The following is an 18969-nucleotide window of genomic DNA, read 5'->3' as shown; positions in this document are numbered from 1 at the left end:
TTTCAACGCGTTTTTTTTTAAAAATAAAGAAAATAGTTATTTTAAAATGCGTTTTTCTTGTTTAAAAGAAAGCATAGTTTTTAATATGGTTTTTTTATATGTATTTTTTTTACCATTCAAAAAAAAAAAGGGCTTATAATATGTTAAATATTATTTTAATGATTAAGTTTAATTAGTTGCGTAATTATGATTAAGGGGCATAAAACTGATAAATGTTAAATTGGTATTGAGTAATTTTAAAATGGAGTTTATGGATTAAGCATTATTCAACTTCATTTCGTGACTGATGCCTCCTTTTAATTAAGTTCTAAAACTGTGAATTTTCGCAACTGAACATCAGTGATTTTATTCTGATTGATAATGTTAAAAATTATCGTAGAACATATCATTTGAGTAATTGAAAAGTAGTGAAATAATTATCGTTGGGCATTAGAAATTTAACGATATGCATTGAAAATTATGAATCTGTAGAGATTGATTTTGAACCAGTATGTCTATGATGTTTTGTTGGAGATTAAATATCTTATTTAATAGATTAATGGTTGTCTGAGTTGTATTATTATAAATATGGTTTAAAAACTCATTATGGCTTATTTTGCCTGTTCGATGCTTTGAACCTTAGGAGTTAGAAAACCAAGAACAACCTATCTCTAGATGAGGTAGATATTGTAGCTGATTTAGATCTTGTAGAAAACTTGATCGATTTTAATGTGTAATCAATTTGAGGAAATATTGTCTTTTCTGATTATTGCCTTGCGAGTTTAATTTCTGTATTCGCCTTTAATTATGAAATGGCATGTTTTGCTTTGTTTAATAGGACCCTGTCGTATGGATTGACTTGGGGTACCTGTTTCAGTCCTTGATTCCGAGTTGACTGTTGTACTGTGGTAGTGTCGTTTTGATCTTATCCTCCTTGTGTGTGAGTCAAATGATGATTGTGGTTGACCGTTGTTGGTCGGGTCTCTAGTTAGAGTACCGTCAGTAAGTGATTACCCTTGAGTCGTGTTTGACAAGATGTTTGTTTCTCTCTTCTTGAACTCCGTTCGTCTAACCATGTCTATTCCTTGGTTTTGAGTTCGTCTGAGTATAGTCTAGTGTCGTATGGGAAAGTGGCTTTCGATTGGGGGCCGCGCCCAAAGTGGCTGCTAGGTAACCCGTCGAAAGTGAGTCTAATAAGTGATAACCTAAGTAGATTAGAATGTAATCTCTAAATAAGATAATGTGCCTCACACATGAGACGAGTGCTATCATAGATTCGACATGCTGTGAGAAGGCCTAAAATGGCAAACCATCTTCCTTGTCTTCACGAGAGGATGTGTGGGTCCACATGAGGCTTGGATGGGCCGGGAGCTCAGATTAGGTTGCCAGGGTAACCCAGTGTATGGGACCGGGACCTATGAAGACTTGCCATGGTATCCATACCAGGTTGTGTGATGACACTTGTCCCTACGATCTCTAGTGTGTTGTTGTTTTGTCCTGTTAGGAGTACCTTTGTGAGTCGTCCTTTTGTCTCTGCCCTTGTGAGTGTCAGTTTCATGGTAGACCTTGGGTGGTGATGGCTCAGTCTTATGGATGCTCTCCTGGACTCTTGTTTTAGCTTTGATTATGTTCAGCTAGATCCTGTTCTTTTTAAGGATCGTTTATGTATTAATCGATCGGTGCGGTCGCTTGTATATTGTTTATGTATTGCCTTGATGGCTGGATTGTATAGTGTAACCTCTTGTATTCTTAACTTTATTATTTATCAGAGGGGTCTTGCAGTTGAGCAGACCTGGAGATGTAGCCCTTTAGGGGTGAACTCCGAGATCATTATGGTGTTATGTGGTGTATTCTCTTATGTTTCCTTTATTCAGCTTTATCATGTATGATTAACTTATGTTAGAATGGTTAAGTGGATAATTGGAATTAACTATAAATGCTTATATTCAGTTCTTTATTGAATGCCATGTTGAGCGAATGCGTAAGTGTTTTAGATGAGATTATCGTAGATGCTAGTATGCAATCGTCTTTTAAAATGCAATAAGTTGGTATATGAAAAGAATGTAACTTAGAGTAATGAATTATACTCAGTTGTTGTTAAGGAATTTAAATATGCTTGGAAAGATCTCATATGTTTATGATGAAATTCTAGTATGTTAGAATGTTAGATGTATGGTTTGTTAATTTAAATGAAAAGCTTGAATGGAAATTATGAATGGATCTTAATGGATGAATCCTTGCTTGTGATTTATATTTCCATCTTCTGAAAGAAATTATCCTGATTATGAATTATCTCGTTATTAAGATATTCAGTTTATTGGTTTAATTGTGTGAGTTAAGTGAATTGTGAAATTTAAGTAATCTCGTTGGGAAACTCTTTAGGTGTTAGTTGAAGTCTTCCGCTATGTAATCTGAATCTTTGATATCTTGTTGCATATTATGTGTTGTAACTTTTAAAAAAAAAATTTGCTCTCTATTCTTGTGTTATGGCTTAATCCCTTCGGGGTTTCCTGGCGGGGCATTACAACAAGCCCCACAAAGGTTTGAGAACCCATGAAGGAAGAATAGATACACCACAACTTTAACACTTCAATAATTTTAAACCCACGAACATCTCCTAACAAACTTAACTGAGTATTTTTAACAAGAATACACTAATTGAATATCCTTCAAAAAATTGTCACATGGGTAACCTAATGGAATAATTGTTGGATTGATTATCAATAGTGGGAAGGTAAGATCAAACACATAAATGAGAGTAAAGCATATAACAATGACACATTAGAGTTGGGTGCAAAAAATAGGATATGATTTGATTTGTGCATCAAAAAGTTGTTTCAGGGATTGGAAATGCACATTTATGAAAGATGTGTAGAGTGAGGTAAACACATAAATGAGAGTAAAGCATAGAACAATGACACATTAGAGTTGGGTGAAAAAATTAGGATATGATTTGTTTTGTGCATCAAAGAGGTTGTTTTAGGGATTGCAAATGCACATTTATGAAATGTGCATTGTGAGGTAAAAGTGTAAGGTATGTACACTTTTCTCCATTACACTCATTAAGTAATAGGTTTCAACCAGATCAACCATTTAACTTCGATGGTTTGTAGGCCCTTCTTGATACATGGTTTATGCTTATCCATAGAGAGGAATTTGAATATCATCAACAAACAATTAAAAAATAAATCTTCAAGGATTTTGATCTTTAATAATGTAGATTGTATGCGGGAAAAGCAGTTCGATAGAACTTGAAATGTGAAAAATGAAGCCTAAGAAGCCTTTCTCACACACCCACAGGACTTCTTGGTGCAAGCTATGGAGTCATGAAGTATGGCTCAGCTTCCCAAGGTTGGTTCCATGGTTCTCTATCTCACAAGGTCCCTCAAACCAATGTCTTTGCTCTCAGATCACTGAGCAAAGTGGTTTAGGGATGACAAATGCAAGAACGAGGGATGATTTGGTTGATTTTAAGATGAAATGCATCCTAAGCTATGCTTGATCCTATAAGTGCAATAAACTAGATTATAAGATGACAAGATTAGTAGCCAGACTGTCCTAGCATGATATACTAGTCTATGATTAAGCTAAATGATAAGGAAAATACTCTAAACATGCATATTTAGATTAATTCCTATTGAAAAGAGAGGCTAAATGATGAGCACAAATGATATATTAAAGCTTGGATGGATTTTAGTATAAGTATGATGCTAAAGACTTGGATTATTAAAAATGGAGGATGGAGAGCTCTATTTATAACAAAAATAGGGCAATGAATGGCCAGGATTGAAAGAGGTAATCAAGGGTTGAGTTTGAAAGTTGGGAATCCATGTTTGCAATTGGCACCAAAGAAATGGTGACAAATGTCAACATAAGACTGGTTGAGAGAAGATGTAAGAAGCATTAAATGCTTGAGAAGACCTCATGGTTATCTTAGGGGGTAAGGGTTATGGTTAAGTTAGGATTACCCATTGGATAGAGGTTTTATCCAAAGGATAAACTCTTGTGCAAAGGATTAAGGATAACCATGGTCAAAGCAATAAATGCTTGATGAGACCCTTGGGTTACATGGAGGTTGAGTTTAGGGAAAAAGTCTCTAACCATGTAAGAAGGTTGAGTTAACCATTAATGGTTTGAAGACTTTGAGGACAAATTTGTAAGAGTCCTTCCAGATTTGGGGGTATTCAACAAGTTAGCTTGTTGAGTGGACAAAGGCTTTATTGCTTTTGGAAGACTTTCCTCCAAATTTGAGAAGTGACATCCTCAAATTTAGGGAAAGGGGATGATTGAAGGGTTTAGGCTAATTGATTAGGATTAGAAGAATCTAGAAGAATTTAGGAAGGGGATTTAGGATGCAAGTGGGAGATGTAGGAAAATGCAAGTGGGTGAGTAATAATAAGATTTAATTAAAATAAATTATTTTATTTTAATTTGGTTGCAACTTGGTAATTTGAATAAATTAGATTTATTCAATTTGGGGGGGAAACTATTTAATTAAATGTAAATTTAATTAAATGGGCTAGAAGGGGGATTTTAATTAAATGTAAATTTAATTAAATGGCTTAGATAGAAGGGTATATTAATTAAATCTTAATTTAATTAATATGTGATTAGAAGAATAAGGATATTAATTAAATCTTAATTTAATTAATTGGAAGAATTAAGAATAATTAAATGAATAAAATTCACTTAATTAATTGTGCAACTTTTAGGTATCTACATAGATTATATAATTTGAATAGAAATAAATTACCACATTCTTTAGTACAATTTAGAATAATTATATACACAAGAAATGAACAAGATGTAGAGCCTTATAATCAATAGTTTATAAGACACATATTGAAAACAAGTATATAAGAACTAAGTAAGATTGAAGGTCAATGCACAAAAACAAAAATAAAAATGGAGTCTTATGAGGTCACTTTTTTCTTACAAGAAATGAAATGTAAACTTTAACAAATAATTGAAAATACCCCTTGTTCACCATTTTTAAATATATAAAGAACAAAAATTGTAACATTTTGAATCTAACTTCAAAATAATTTTTTTAATAATGTAATTTAAAAAGAAATAAATATATAAATTGAAATAATTTTACTTATATTAATAAAAAATTAACATAACATCTAAAAATCATACAACTCGTAACATAATCTTTTATACTTTTTAATTAATATTTATATGAAAATAATTATTAAATTTAACACATCCTTGGACATTAATACTAAACAAATATGCATCTCCGAAGGAAGAGCAATGTCGCCGCTCCCGAGTGCTTCGAAACCTAGGTTTTCAACAATTTTGCAGAAAAATGCTCACTATTCAAGTCTTTGGCATCGCCCTTGCCCTGCGGCATATCCACGTTTGGCCACAGGTTTGAGCTACTCTTTCTCTGCGGTTGTCTAGGCTTGTGATGGCAGGAGAGAGGGGTCGTGGGTAGCAACAAAATGGGAAGGGTTTGGAAGACTGCACATAAGCAAAAGAAGCACGCGATATAGAATTGGGTGCTTAGAGATGGGGAGGGTCAGAGTGAGGAAATTAGTAACGTAGGCTGAGGTTTTTTTCGGTTTGAGCAAACTGCAGACAGACCTACGTTTAGGAGTTGAAGATAATAGGGAAATTACTGAAAATGATAACTATTTTGCAGAGATGGGTTTCATAGGGCGCTTCCAAGGTTTTTCTCCAAGCCCAGGACAATTGCACAAATGGATAACAAGTGGTGGCGTCTTATTTTGGTTGGAGATGTGTAGATTTATCCAGGAGCTCGTCGCTTTTTTGTAGTAGCCTTTGACAATGTGCAGGACAGGAAAAAGAACTTTATGTGAATATCTTTGGAGTTGGGAGGAGAAGCACACAATGCCACTAAAACCATGGTATCTGAATTTCAACCCTACCACAGAATCATTTGACAAAACTCCAACATGGGTAAGGGTTCTTAACCTCCTTTGGAGTATTGGTTTGAATCTTGTTTATTGGTTTGAATCTTGTTTTAAAGCTGTAGGAAACACCCTAGGAATATTTGTGAGCTAGATGAAAGCTCTATAGATTTTTTTACATACTACATATGCTCACATTCTTGTTCTTGTTGAAATGGACTTGAAGAAAGCTCTTCCTGCAGATGTAGCACTGAAATCCACTAGGGAATTTTGGTGCAGATGATGGATTATACCATTCAGATGTAGAAGGTGCTATCAAACAGGGCATATGGTAGCTTATTGTGACAAACAGAAACAAAATATGTAGGCTTCTTGGTGGAAGGGTGTCTCCCCCTTTCACTACTCTATGGAGAAAGTTGTTGAGAATGTGTAAAAGAATATTTACAGAAAGGAGGATGCTAACTCTAATGAAGAATAGAAGAGAGTGCTTTCCTCAAAGACCACGATGGAGACAGCGGAGAAAAATGGTGCCAATGTTCATGCTGGTTGCTGCTTTGATGTGGATAATATTTTTGATCAAGTTGGTGTGCAAAAGGTGGAGATTAGAAAGAGGTTATCTAAATTTCTTGAGGTGGTCCAGGGTGTAAAAGAGCAAAAAGATATAGGGGTATTGATGAAAGAGAAAAGGGAGGAGAGAGATACAAAGGAAGGAATGCTATTTAAACATTTTAGGGACCAAGTGGAAGAATTGCAGGGTAGAACAGAGATGGAGGATGGATGGAAGTGGTGAAGGGGAAGAGAGATAAAAAAGGCAAAGCAGAAGGAACTTTGCAACAAGTTACTTTGACTTCAAATCTAGATGTAGTAAAGTGGCGGTGCAATCTCTTGACCTGTTAATGGATCTTTGCATTCTGATGCTTTGCTTCTATGGCAGGTGGTTTCTTGATTGTAGCCCTACCTGGTTTGGTCCAGGCTTAAAACCGGAATCAATATAATAAATCTTTTATTGATTTAAAAAAATACTAAAAAAACATGCTGCCCAAGTTTAAAATGCAGTTAAATAACATATAAGTGATGGAATCTTTCGTCCCATGAACATACAAAGTAGTATGAAAATTTATGTCATTTTTTATTTTTTCAGAAAAATAAAGATAACAATACATTTAAAGAACTTTGTTCTTGAATGGTTACAAAGATCTTGTAAATGATATACAATCTTTTATTTACGTGCATCAAATAGAACTCTCATTATTTGGAATATAACATAGTCTTATTTACATTGAAAAGAAAGACAACTTTGCAAACACAGGTTTATGCAAATTCAGAAGGAAAATAGCATTTCAAGCAAAGGGAAATAACTTTTGAAGCAGGTGAAAAGGCAATGGAAATAAACAACTCGTAACAAAACCTGTCTTCTAAACCGCTAAATTCAGATTTTCCATGGATCTGAGCAAAGGGGAGTTTGATATCCATTCTGGGTTTTGTAGTTGAAACTGTTTGTACTTTTTCCACCATATCATGAAGCTGCTCTGTTCCAAGAAAACCTCCTTGGAAATACTTTTCTCCTCGATCATCTTCGACACATAAACTTCAAAATTTTCCAGGCTTTCCTTGAGATTGGCATTGATAACCTGATATTGCTCTTGCTCTTGCTGGAGATTTGTCAAGTCTTTACCAGCTTCTTCTACGTGAGCCCAAAAACAAGAGTCCTCAGTTAAGGATGCAAATACTGTGCGAGGCTTCCCAGCTCTACCTGTGCGAGTTTGGTTTTTATCATTCAGCCACTTCTCCAGAACCATATGACGGATGTGCCTGTTCCCAATTGAGAGATAGCTTCCTTTGTTGCTGTGCAGGCGATAGACGTCTGCAATGTCCAAAGGCTCTACGAGTTTTCTGTATGCAGTGCCAGCATTGATCCATTTGTTCAGGAATCGAAAATTAGTGGGCAATTCATGATTCTTCACTTTCTCAATAATGTCATCCCAGAAAATCTGCAGGGATATCCTAATCTTATTGACATGAAAATCTCTCTTTTCGTCTAGGTCTCTGAAAACATCGTAGGAGCTTCGGCTGTTGCCCTCATACACTTTTTTAATATACCATTCCAACTCTGCCATTTTACTTTGGCCCTTGCTCAACTCCTTATTCAGGTTCTCATTGTCCATGTCATGCTTGTTTTTCAAATCTTCAGCTTCTTTCAGGGCTTCAAATGCAGAATTATTCTGTTTAACAATAAAACTCATCAGTCTCGATTTCTAAATACAGTAAACAATATTGAGTTAAATTAATTAGTGTATATAGAACACCCTAAGAAGGTACCGAATCTACAAAAATAAATGGTATCTAAGGAAATAAAAGCAATCTCCTCTTCGCTCCCCTCCCTTCCCCTGCTTCCAAGGAGTAAAAAGGCTTGAAAAACTTCTTCAGGGCAAGTTTCCAGAATTTTCCTAGTTATTTGAATCATTTTAGACTTAATAATATATTTTAAGTTTTGATTAGTTTAGTTGATTTATCTACAATCATATTAATAGATAAGTCTTAGTGACGTATAATTTATATTCTTGAAAGAGAGGTCATTTGTAAATCCAAAAACAGATTGTTTGACATCATAGACTATTCTCAATTGAAAAGTATGATTCTAAATGAACTACCTAAATAAGCCAAAAATCAACACATGCTATCTAAAATATTTTTTTTAACAATAAAACTTGTCAAGATCGATTTATAAATACAGTAAACAACTTTGGCAGAAAATAATTAGTGTACACAGAAATTCTAATAAACTATCACATATAAGGAAGTAAATGGTATCTAAAAAAATAAAATCAATTTCCTCATTTTTCCTCTTTACTTCCCTCACCTCCCCTGGCATCCCTGGCCTAAAAGAGGCTAGAATAAATTCATTAGGGCACTTGTTTGGTTATTTGAGTCTTTTTAGGTTTAGACTAACACATGTTAAGTTTTGATTTGTTTAGGTGGTTTATCTAGAAATACACTAATAGATGGGTAATCTGAAATCAAATTAATAGGTGAGTCTTATTATGGAGAACCTCTACTTTTGAAAAAGAGGTTCCAAGTTCAGATCTTATGATGTAGGCTGTGTATGCCTAGTATTTGAAGTACATCTAGGTGCCTCTTGCGTGGTGGAAGTATGAGTTAATCTCATAAATTATAATGGGTTAATCTCGTATACCATAAGCCATCTGTAAACCTAACAACAGATCGTAAGATAATCTACTCATAGACTATAAAAAGATTTCAATTCCATTGAAAAAACAACTGTGATTTCATAAGAACCATCTAAACAAATTAAAAATTACACTTTATTGTTTAAAGCTGACTGTGAATGCCATAATAAACTACCAGTATTTTGCTGACTAAGAAATTTGAATTAATGAGACTGTGAAAGAACTTACCTTGACTAGGCTAATCTTTCACATAATGCAACAAAACTCTAAAGAAGTATAACTAAAGATCCAAATATTGTATGTATGTTTTGAATACAAAGAGTCATGTGAGTGATATCTTAAAAAAGTTTTAAGAAAAAGAATATAAGATTACCTGAATCTGAAAGCCCATTGCTTTTAATTGCAGTGCTATTCCTATCTCAATGGAGGATTCTGAGACGATGTTTGCAGTCCTTGTTGAGTATCCACTTTCAATAACATGTTTCAACTTATCACCATAACTTATGTGCTCTGAAATGAATGCAGCTCCAATACCATTTTCATCTACAATGCCATTTTCTTCTGTGTTTTGCAAAGTTAAAATTAGCATCTTCAAGACAGCTTGAGGGTCCTCAATACAAGATGCGCCATAGATTGAGCAGAACATGTAAGTCCCAATGGGTTTATACGGGCTAGATTCTTCTCCAAGGCACTTGACATTGTGAAGAAGTTTCCTGCAAACCTCTAGAGTAGAAGGATGCATTATATTAATAGAATCATTGCCTATTATGCTCCCTCTCTGAGGAAAAATTGAATTCAAATGCTGTCCAATTGATTCAAAAGGTGCAAGGAGCATCCGCGGAACAATATCATGTTTGGAAACCACATGATAAAAATTTCCAGACCAATCTTGGCGATCAATTGATTCCATAAGAACAGTATCTCCGACCAAAGGAGAACCAAATGTAATGCAGTTAGCAGAAATTTGTCTCAGCCTTTTTTCCAGAACCCAAATTGTAGAAAGAGTTGCAATTGCACCTCCTATAGAATGGCCAACAAATATAATGGTTTGTTCCTTCCTCTGCTTCGCAAATGTGTTCATCTATGACAACAGGCAGGTAAAAAGCAATATTTTTAGATCTTGTAACCCTGGATCTATGGTAAATGAAATGTGTTCTCTCAAAAATAACTTTGTCAATATTGCTTTATACTTGCACAAGATCTATCCCATGTAACTGAGTGATAAAAATAGAACACTTTTACAATAAAAACCTCAAATATTGTGACAAAACACAGACTAGAATTATGAAATTTTCACAGAACTAATTTTTGGATTTGATTGTTTATACTTTCTTCTTATTATCATTTGGGATCATATAGATCATGAAATAAGAGAAAATAGAAGTATACACATCTAGAGATAGATCATGGAGCGCGATTCAAGATGTTATGATCAATAATTCTGATCAAAGATGGACTGGTTCTAAAGAGATCAGTAGCTCATTGGTAGAACACTCCAATAACAAATAAAAGATCCTAGGTTGAATCCTAGCTGATCCATAAAAAGCTCAACATGATTTCCAAAAAATGCTAGGCTATTTGCTCCAAACATTCTATAGAGTAGTTTAAGAGAGCATTCGAAATAAACCACCTAGATAAAGATTGACTAGTCTTTAAAAGACCAATAATGCAGTAGTAGAGCAATCCAATAGCAACTAGAAATTCCTAAACTTTAAATCTAACTGATCCATAGAAACCTCAGCAAATTCTTAAAGTTAGCCTGATACTAACTATCAAAACATATCAAAATGACAACTTAGTATAGATCTTTAGCTTCATTTGAGGAGAACTAGCAATCTTAAATAAGATGGTATAAAATATAAGATCATAGTTAGACATCCATATGTAAAATTTTGAAAAACATGCATTGGCTGTTAACTTCAATTAGAAAATCTTGGCTGTTAAATTCCTAAACTTTAAATCTAACTGATCCATAGAAACCTCAGCAAATTCTTAAAGTTAGCCTGATACTAACTATCAAAACATATCAAAATGACAACTTAGTATAGATCTTTAGCTTCATTTGAGGAGAACTAGCAATCTTAAATAAGATGGTATAAAATATAAGATCATAGTTAGACATCCATATGTAAAATTTTGAAAAACATGCATTGGCTGTTAACTTCAATTAGAAAATCTTGGCTGTTAAATTCCTAAACTTTAAATCTAACTGATCCATAGAAACCTCAGCAAATTCTTAAAGTTAGCCTGATACTAACTATCAAAACATATCAAAATGACAACTTAGTATAGATCTTTAGCTTCATTTGAGGAGAACTAGCAATCTTAAATAAGATGGTATAAAATATAAGATCATAGTTAGACATCCATATGTAAAATTTTGAAAAACATGCATTGGCTGTTAACTTCAATTAGAAAATCTTGGCTGTTAAATTCCTAAACTTTAAATCTAACTGATCCATAGAAACCTCAGCAAATTCTTAAAGTTAGCCTGATACTAACTATCAAAACATATCAAAATGACAACTTAGTATAGATCTTTAGCTTCATTTGAGGAGAACTAGCAATCTTAAATAAGATGGTATAAAATATAAGATCATAGTTAGACATCCATATGTAAAATTTTGAAAAACATGCATTGGCTGTTAACTTCAATTAGAAAATCTGTTTGGAAATATGCCACATTCGGAGTAATGTTGGGCCGGTAAAACAGGGGACAGTAGTTCAATTGTTAGATGGAAAGCTTTTGGTGTGAGTCCTACTTGGTTCATATGAGCTGCAGTTCGACATATGATATTAGAATCAGGATAGGAGCCCCAAATAGCTATAATGTGATTTATAGAGACGTTCGAAATAAACAATCCCAAAAAAATGGACTGACGAAAGAAAAGGTAAGTGGCTCAATAAGAAGTCCTAAATTTGAATGATAACTGATCTAATTGAACTGTTAGCTCAACAAAATTTGTATTGGAAGGAAAAACTGCATGTGATTATAAGAACTTGGCTATGGAATGCAATAACAAACCTACATTACAGATAAACTACAAAAGATGGAGTAAAGGGTCACTATACCTGGGTTTCCAAGTCTGAGTTTCTCAGAATGTTCAAGAACATAGTGAGAGATCCTTTGTGAACAAGAGCCGGCTGATCATCATCACCCTTAAGGCTGGCAGAGAAGACTTTGTTCTCACTCTGTATATCGCACTGTTCATATGGGCTATCACCGGCAGTGAAATCTCCTATAAAACGCGAAGGGAATGTGATAAACACTACACCTTCGTTCTCACTCCGACGAAAATAAGTAGTATCATTGTTATTTGAAATATTGCGCGTCTCGCTCCATGCTCGTTCCAGGATTTCACAAGAAAGACAAATCGCCTGCTTTTCACCGGCAGTGAACCTATAGCAAAAATTCTAGCCATTAGAACCAAATGGGCACTTATAAATTGAATTTTCCCTACCATTTTCAAAAGAAAAGTCGAAATTCTATAAGAATGAATACATTTCTGGTTAAACCCACATAAATTTTCCATAGCACGTTCAAATTTCTATACCCCTTTTGAGCACCCAACAAAAAAGCCAATCTTGACTGTGCTCAATTTGCATTGCAAACTAATATTATTAGGTCTACCAATTCCTTGTTAACTAACAGAAGAAATCTTGTTTGCCAAAAACACTATATCGAAATTGTAACCCAACATGATAATTAACAAGCTTTAACTTACTGTGGGCGAGTGGGCTCCAAGCCTTCATACATGGTTCCAAGCTTGTATTCGCTGCTTGCTTCGATCATTTCGATTGTCACGAAAGTGGGTTTTATAGGGTAATGGGTGTGAGAGGTGGTAGAGGTATTCAGGAACAAAGAAAAGTTGGAGAAAGTGGGCTTGCGTAAACATGAAGTTATCACGAAACAGCCTAAATAAGAACAAAGAAAGGTCTGCTTGACTGCGATTACGTAAAGAGGAAGTCACCTGTAAACAGCGTCTAAGAAAAAATAAGAAGAGACTTACACTCCATAAGGAAGGACGAGAGAATCGCGAACGTTGTATTCATTTAGGTCGTCAAGATTCATCGATATCCACTCTAAAATTGCCATAATTGGGTAGGGGTATTCCGGAACAAAGAAAAGTCGGAGAAACTGCGCTTGCGTAGACAGGAAGTTGTCAGGAAATAGCGTAAACAAGAACAAAGAAATGTCTTCGAGACTGCGATTGCGTAAACAAGAAGTCGCCAGGATTCAAAGTCTGGAAGAGAGAAGGCGCGGACGTCATACTCCACTTTAAAATTGCACATTGATATTGTCGACATGTACAACTAGTATTATTGTGCTTGTGGACGGTTCTTCAATGGAAAATTATTAATCAATGGAAAAAGCAGAAGGTTAACTTTATCTTTGAAGGAAACTTCTTGGAGATAGTTGAAGAGTATAAGTATTTAGGAATTGATTTTCACAACAGGTTCATTTGGAGAACAAAGAGGATCCAAGGAGGATGGAGAGCTTCTTACCTTCTTCAGAACAGGACAGGTGCAGGAAGGTTGAACCATGAGATTGAAAGACCAAGAAAACGCTTTTTAGCTTATTGGTTGTTTCGATTGTACTTTATGGTTGTGATGTTTGGGGGAACAACATGTCAAATTACAAGTGGAGACAATTAGAAAAAACTCAAAAACACTTAATCACAAGCAGCTTCAATGTCAAATCAATGGTTCCCTATGGGATTCTTGCAATAGAGGTCGGTATGTTCCGATGGAGGGTTCAATTATAATCTGCTTATTAAGATACTTAAAAAAGGTTGAAAATATGGATGAACATTGTTGGCCCAAAATGGTTACTATGTAGGAGTTAAAACGTAGAAAGAAGACGTGGATCCATTGGCAAGATTGTCCTAATTCTAATGAAGAGATAAAAATTTGGGTGCTGTAAAAATTTAGGACTGCCATGTAGACAAAACAGAATGGTCGAAAAAAGATTCACTATGTTAAAGAATTTAATCCCATGTGGACGCATAATGAAAAGGCCTATTTAAAGGCCGAAATCAAGGGTAAGGCTAGGATCTTAATGGCTTAGTTGAGGACTGGATTGCATCATCTTTGATGTGAAACGGGTAGATGGTCAACTCCCAAGGAAGAATGGGAAGAAAGGATTTGTATCTTTTGCGATAAAGGAGCTATTGAAATGGAGCGACATTTTGTCATGGATTGATGTGGCATATGAGGATACCTATAAGCAGTTTGAAAACGATCTAAAGGTGGACAATCTGAGTAAGTTGTTTGAAGAAGCAAGGTTGCACAAAATTGTAATTTTCTTAGTCAAGATACATAAAAGGAGAGTTGACTTGGAGAAAAGCCTAAATTAGTGTTATTTTTGGAGTCCCCGGTCGCTTAGACCCTTTTGGTCTTGTGGACGTTATTAAAATCTCTTCATTCATTCTGTAGCTTGCAAAATTAGATGTGAACACTCAAATAATGATAGGTTAATTTATATAATAATAATCTAACAACATCTATCTAGTGTGTTAGATGGGATGTGGCTATACTCCACACAAAATGCCATAATTGTATACAATTGCACAATTTCTAAAATTTGCAAAACGCAACGGATTTTCATGAAATTTTTAGATGCTCAATCTTCATGATCCACCTCTCCCTTGTTGTTAAAGTACAACAAATCGGGCAAACAAAAACAATGTGTTTTGCATATTTGGGGGCTTTTTCATGGTGGCATTTTGTGTGGAGAGTAGCTATAGATTGTTGGATGCCCCTTTTTTTTGTCAAGGATATATAATATTATTCACAAGATTGTTTTTCTTTTCTACATTTAATTCCTACATACATTTTTAATATATTTCTACATATTAAACTTCAACATTCTTTAATTAACTCAAATTTATTTATTATAAGAACTTCTTTCATTTATACATAACTATTTCATTGTCGTTATTATTCACTAGATCTATCTATTTACCCATCTAGAGTTGTTTCAACAATAATGGGGTTTGCAATGCCACAACCCATGTTAATTATTGTATTTTCATCATTTTGTAGTATTGCTTGGATCAAGGTACTATTTGAACTTATTGATAACTATTTAAATGATAATGTTTTTCCAATCTTTAGGTATTTTCATGTTGGTCATTATATGCTTATGTTTGTCTTATGTTATTATTTCATGATTACACCTGTGGCTTATTTAGCTTCATTATTTTCACAAGTTAATGTTGAAGTAAGTTATTTCTCTTTTATAGCTTTACGAATCGATTTTTGATAGCATCTTTTGATATTTTAGTCATGCTAATTATGAATGATCTTTAATAGGATATGGCTATTTTCTTGTATGTGATTTTATTACTATCATATTTTTTTATGAATACATGTTCGAATAGTCATTTAAAAAGAAAGTGGGTGGATATAGGAAATCACACCCTAAAAGATATTATCCACTAGAATTAATTGTTTACCAACCTAGGATTGTTTCTATAATAGTAGATTTGTAATGCCCCACCTATGTTAACTCTTGGCTTGTCATGGTTTTTTAGTATTCTTTGAGTCATGGTAAATCTAGAACTTATTGATAAGTTTTTAAATTATGATCTTTGTCCAATCATTAGGCATTGTCATGTTTGCCATTATATGCTTATTGTTGGCTTATGTTGTTGTTTCATGATTACACCTATGTGGTTTATCTAGCTTCATTATTTTCATAAGTTAATGTTGAAGTGAGCTCATTTTTTTTAGCTTTATGATTGGATTTTTGATAGCACACAAATTGATTAAACATGCATCTATTAATATTTTAGTGTTGCTTATTAGAAGAGTGCACAAGATGAATGAATAAATGTTTTTCAGTCAACATGTAAGAGACCAAAAAAATATCTCAAAGTTTTTCATCATCCCCAAGAAGACAACACAAAGGCACGTTTACGAACAATAGCACATGTAGTACATAACATTGAGACAACATATAGAAGAAATGAGGTACAAATAAAAGAATGTCACAATAGATTTGGCCTCTTTATTACCTTGCTCCAGTAGAGTAACAAGGGTCATCCAAAGAGAATCTAACATAACATAAAGACATATCAAGTAGCACATCACGGGGGAAGCACATTATGCACAAGAAAACACACATTAGAATTTACAACACTAATTAAGATAGTCAAGAAAATCACCCATCGCCCAATCTTGATTAACATCATTTAGGGATGGTGGACAAGTTGCAAGAGAAGCAACAATGAGCATAGTAGTTGGAGACATGGCAAGTTCCAAACAAGAACCATGCTCTAATGATGTGTTGTTGACCACTACGTTTGCCACTAGGAGCTAGTATTAATTCTTTTGAATAGTGTGGAGATAGTCCATGATTAATCTTAACAAGCTCATACATATCATTAGAATAATTAAGATTCATAGTATTATCATAATCCATATCATCATCTAAATTAATCATAATAGGATCTCTAACACAAAAAGAAATTGAACCATCATTTTTATTAAGCATCTTTAATCTTGGTAATCTGAGTTGAACTTCCTCCCTAAGGGTTAGGTGAAGGTTGGGAAAATGGGACTAATTCAACATTTGGTGTCTTTAGGGAGGAAATGGTTTGGGAAGCAAGTTTACAAGCCTTGGCATGATGTCTTCATCAATGATGTCTCACACAATAATTTCTTGTAGTTTTACTCGAGACTTGTGAAGGTTGAGAATCAATCAACATAGGCTTCTTTTGAATCCAAATTAAATTTTTCTCCTTTTGATTGAGTTGAAAATGAACAATTAGAAGGTTGGAAATTGAATGTAAATAGATAGGCTAGAGGGTGTAAAATTGGTATAAATCAACATGAAAACAAAAACGCAAAATTGATAATCATAGAAACAACTCAAATCTACAAAGGGATGTAGAGAGGAAGTTGTGCCTAGAATTTGAGCCGAAAAATGAGGGACAATGGTGCTCTAGGCAATTGTAGACACCTAAATTTGATTAATTTAATTAATTGAATTTAGCTATCTTGAGCGCCTTTAATTAAATAATTGTGTATTATTTAATTAACTAGTGTTTCCTCCTTCTAGCTAATTAATTTCATTAATTAGGCTATAGTATTCCTCTAATGAATTATTTGACAATTATAAATCATTTAGTTATTAAATTCACCCTCTTCTTCTAATAAATACATCAAATGTGTAGTTTGATTATTTAATTCATGTTGACCTTTTCTTCTCAAATTCTTTCATGCATTCATTCAATTAATTGATTAATTCAATTTGCCCACATGTCTCCTAACTCTAACCACCATCTAACCCTACCTCTAACCTCACTTTTCTTAGCTAACCTTGGGTTTAGTCAACCCTATCCCTTTGTCCTCACCATATGTGTGCACATTCCTAAAATATACTAAATTTCCTAAAATTTGGGGAAAATGTTTTTGAATTTGGGGAAATCTCCTAAAATTTGGAAAAATATCCCAAATATCCTAAAATATAGAAATATCCTCATATTTGGAATAGAACCTTCTTATTTGGGTGTTTTGTTGTAGTTGTGATGGTGATGATGTTGTCATTGATGCCAACATAATGATTGTCATTGATGTCTTTGATGTTCTTGGTAGTGGCGATCTAGAATATGTCTTCCTAGAATCTTTGGTGCTTTGAAAGACATGTTGGTGATCCAAATATTTTTGGTTATTGGATATGGTGTTGATTGATTGTATTCATGTGTATCTTGATTCCATTCTTATTTTTGGTGTTTTGGGCATTGAGTTTTGGGTCCGGATAAAGTCCGGAATTCTTGGATGTGTAGTGGCTTGTGGTGTAGCGTGTGAGTCATGATTTGGGTTCAGAATTTGTAATGAATGTAATGTGTTGATCTGACTGTTGATGTGTGTTGTGGTATGATTTAATTCTCAATCTTTCCCACCACCAGAATGTTTAGTGTTGACCTATTCTTAGATCCGTGTCTTGGCTGACTTGGACGATTATGCTTCTCAAAAGACATTATATTTATATATGAGAATGATCTGGATGAGTTAGAAATAGAAAAAGTGTGATGTTATTATTAAAGATATGCGAGTTTGGAAATGAAAGGTCTGATTGTTGGTAATATGGGAGAGTGTGTTGGTGTTGAGGCATCGAAAGTAGTTTGGTTTTACAGATTGTGTTTTAGTGGTGGATTCTTTCTTTCTTTCTCTCTTTTTTAGGCACTGAGCCTTTTTTTGGGCAGTGAGGCCACATGTAGTGAGCATTTTGGCAGTGAGCCACCATTTGTAAAAATCACCTTAACCGATGTCACCTTAATTGGTTAAATTTATATTGAGAACTAACATTCTCTATGGTTTTTCTCTTCTTGGGATTTCCATGTCATATCTAGTGTTCATTGTGTGATATGTTGTATGTTCATGTTTTAATGCTATATTTGTGTTAATTAATTCTATTCGATTTAGATGTGAAAGAATAAAAGAAATTGTTTGAAGTTATCAATTGATTCACCCCCACCTCTTTGTTGCCTAGTGTAGTCACATAAATCTGTCCATTTTAATTAAATGAATATTTTGTATTTATTTGATTAAAAATCCACTAGCCACCAGTTAATTAAATTAATATTTAATTAATTCATCCCCAAACATTCTTCTATTAATTAAATAAATTATTCAATTTATTTTAATTAATTCATTAAATCAAATTCCATTCAATTAAATAAATAAAATCTATTTATTTAATTAAATCCCCCTTTTCCTCTTTTAAATAAATTAAATAAAACATTTATTTAAATCATTATCCCCACCCCACTTGCATTTTCCTACAAATGCAACTTGCACACATTTTGAAATAAATGAATTTTTATTTTAAATAAAATCCTATTTTCCCTCACCCATCAAATCCACTTGCAAAATCTAATCCCCTTCTAGATTCTTCTAACCCCTTCCTAAATTAG

The 18969-nt window shown here is 33.8% G+C and overlaps 1 protein-coding gene and 1 long non-coding RNA gene across 2 annotated transcripts; one reads left to right on the top strand and one right to left on the bottom strand.

The window, feature by feature from the left end:
* Positions 1 to 5171: 5171 nt before the first annotated feature.
* LOC131042590 (uncharacterized) lies at positions 5172 to 7029 on the top strand. Its single transcript, XR_009105280.2, has 2 exons — positions 5172 to 5907; positions 6085 to 7029. It is a non-coding gene; the product is annotated as an uncharacterized LOC131042590 (long non-coding RNA).
* Positions 7030 to 7054: 25 nt separating this feature from the next.
* On the bottom strand, positions 7055 to 13204 carry LOC131042579 (lipase-like PAD4). The gene is made up of 4 exons (XM_057975896.2): positions 12772 to 13204; positions 12119 to 12446; positions 9420 to 10127; positions 7055 to 8080 (listed from the first exon to the last, which is right to left on the bottom strand). Exons 1-4 carry the CDS (start codon positions 12837 to 12839, stop codon positions 7274 to 7276), a joined length of 1911 nt encoding a protein of 636 aa, XP_057831879.2. The 5' UTR covers positions 12840 to 13204; the 3' UTR covers positions 7055 to 7273.
* Between the last annotated feature and the right edge of the window lie 5765 nt (positions 13205 to 18969).

This window comes from Cryptomeria japonica, chromosome 5 (genome assembly GCF_030272615.1).
Source record: "Cryptomeria japonica chromosome 5, Sugi_1.0, whole genome shotgun sequence".
Classification (NCBI taxonomy): Eukaryota; Viridiplantae; Streptophyta; class Pinopsida; order Cupressales; family Cupressaceae; genus Cryptomeria; species Cryptomeria japonica.
The sequence above is the reverse complement of the archived record's forward strand: the minus strand, read 5'-3'. Positions and strand labels throughout refer to the sequence as shown.